At 30.5% G+C, this 1,977-nt stretch overlaps 1 protein-coding gene across 1 annotated transcript in view; it reads right to left on the reverse strand.

The window, feature by feature from the left end:
• Nucleotides 1-1,977, reverse strand: part of LOC102678924 (fibrillin-1-like) — a 146,358-nt gene that overhangs the window by 36,515 nt on the left and 107,866 nt on the right. The window contains exon 5 of the mRNA XM_031508983.1: nucleotides 1,655-1,786. Coding sequence (XP_031364843.1) covers nucleotides 1,655-1,786 — 132 coding nt within the window. The remainder of the gene's footprint in view (nucleotides 1-1,654; nucleotides 1,787-1,977) is intronic.

Below are 1,977 nucleotides of genomic sequence, written 5' to 3' on the forward strand. Positions count from 1 at the left end.
CTCGTTCAGAGAATAGAGAAAAATATACCGTTGAAGTTGTTTTTTGTTTCATCCCGATATCTCGATCCGTTGTCGAGATATAAGAATTCAAAGTTTTCACAGTTATGACAGAGATTATGAATGGGCTCGTGGCCCAGTGACCTAGATTTTTTTCCTACTACGCGTACTACGTTTTTCCAGGAATCGCGTCTGCCACTTGTCTGGAGTTTGGAATAGGTCAGTGAGGCGAGACGCGAGCGAGAGGTCCGAGTAAGCGACAAGGACGGAGATAGTAAACAGTTAAAAATTACCCTTTCCTTTACACGACGATATCTCGGCAACCGGAAGTCGTATCGAGATGAGCAAAAAAGCGTTTTAAAGGACAAGGTTCAGCGCTTCTAATGAGCTTTTATTCATCGATTGAAAATAATTATCTTCGGAGTTATAGCGGTTTGAAGTTTTCGTAATTTTAATAGGCTTTAATCGAGTTTTAAAGTAAATTTTGCGATAGATATATCTATTTTTGAATGAAAATAATTTGTAATTGATATATTGTAGATTCTAATTTATTTCAAAAGTTATTTTAAATTAGAAAATGCAGTTTTTTTTATTCTATTTTTGTTTTATTCCGGCGAATCAATCCTTGCCTTCTTCGATCGATCAAAATATTACATTTACAGCCTAATTATAATATTTTCTTTATAAATATACATTATATACTTTTTTTTAAATATTATTTCTTACAAGATTACAAATTCTCTTTCCCATAATCTTATTAAACAAACAAGAAAAATTTCGTAAAAATAAATAAAAAAAACAAATCTACAATTTTAATGAATAATCGAAGAAGGTTATTACATAAATAAATCCCTTGTTTCCAAGGATTAAATATTATTCAATCTATAATGCTGACAAATCCTTGGGTTCGATCCAATATTGAAATATAGCATAATCTATGGTTGTCGTTGAAACAGATAAAGAGGCTTAGAATTTTTTATCCTTAGAATCGACGCTGTACGGCTATAGCTATGCCTCTTCCATTTCGTCGAAATCCAAACGGGATTTAAAAGTTAGAAGGCCATGTAATTCGACGTATCGAAAAAAAAATGATACGATCTTTGAATAGGGATATCGTAAATCTCGTTTTTCTTAAATAAATCCCTTGAAATGACTTTGTTTTTTTACGAATTTTTTTAATTTTCAATCTTGGAAAGTGAAATATTCTATTATTTCTAACTTTTGCATTCTTTTATCGATGATAGAATAAAACAAAAAAAGAATAGATTTTTAAATAATTAAATAAAGATTTAATTAATAAATTGTTTTGATAATATATTAAAAATATTCTTGTAGAAAATTTATAAAAATTTAAAATCTAAAGTTTTCAATTTAAAGAAGATGTATTGTTATATAATTGCAAATATTTCAAATATTTTTAAAGCTATATTCCTTAAGCAAATTTAAAGAAAAAATAAATAAATTTCTTCTAAAAAGTTTACAACACATCTTCTTCGTGAAAAAACGAATGATCAATTGAATCTAAATATCTATCATCGATGACTGCATCATGCAAATATAATATCCAAATATAATATAAAACTGATGATTCTTTCTCCTTCGTCGTATACCATAATCGAACAATAGTCTCAATTATAACAAATGAAACATAAATCACCTATGCAGGAAGATCCTTTGACGCGGAATCCATCGAAACACGAGCAGTTCACACCTGTTTGAGTATCTTCACACACATGCTCGCACCCGCCTCGATCCTGATTGCAACGTTTCACGTTATTGAGTGTCGCTTCTGGAACAAAAGCCAATGAATTTTTTCGCTACGTGGACCGCTATCCGGCCGACTTTCCATCGTCGACTTTAAATTGATCGAACGCGATATTTTTATCGATTCTTTGTACCTCGTGTATGATGTTATACACGGTGACGAGGTTTCAAATTTATGAAACGCGTGGAAAAATATTTTTTTTTTTTTTTTAATCT

The sequence above is a fragment of the Apis dorsata genome, unplaced genomic scaffold (assembly GCF_000469605.1).
Source record: "Apis dorsata unplaced genomic scaffold, Apis dorsata 1.3 scaffold_117, whole genome shotgun sequence".
NCBI lineage: Eukaryota > Metazoa > Arthropoda > Insecta > Hymenoptera > Apidae > Apis > Apis dorsata.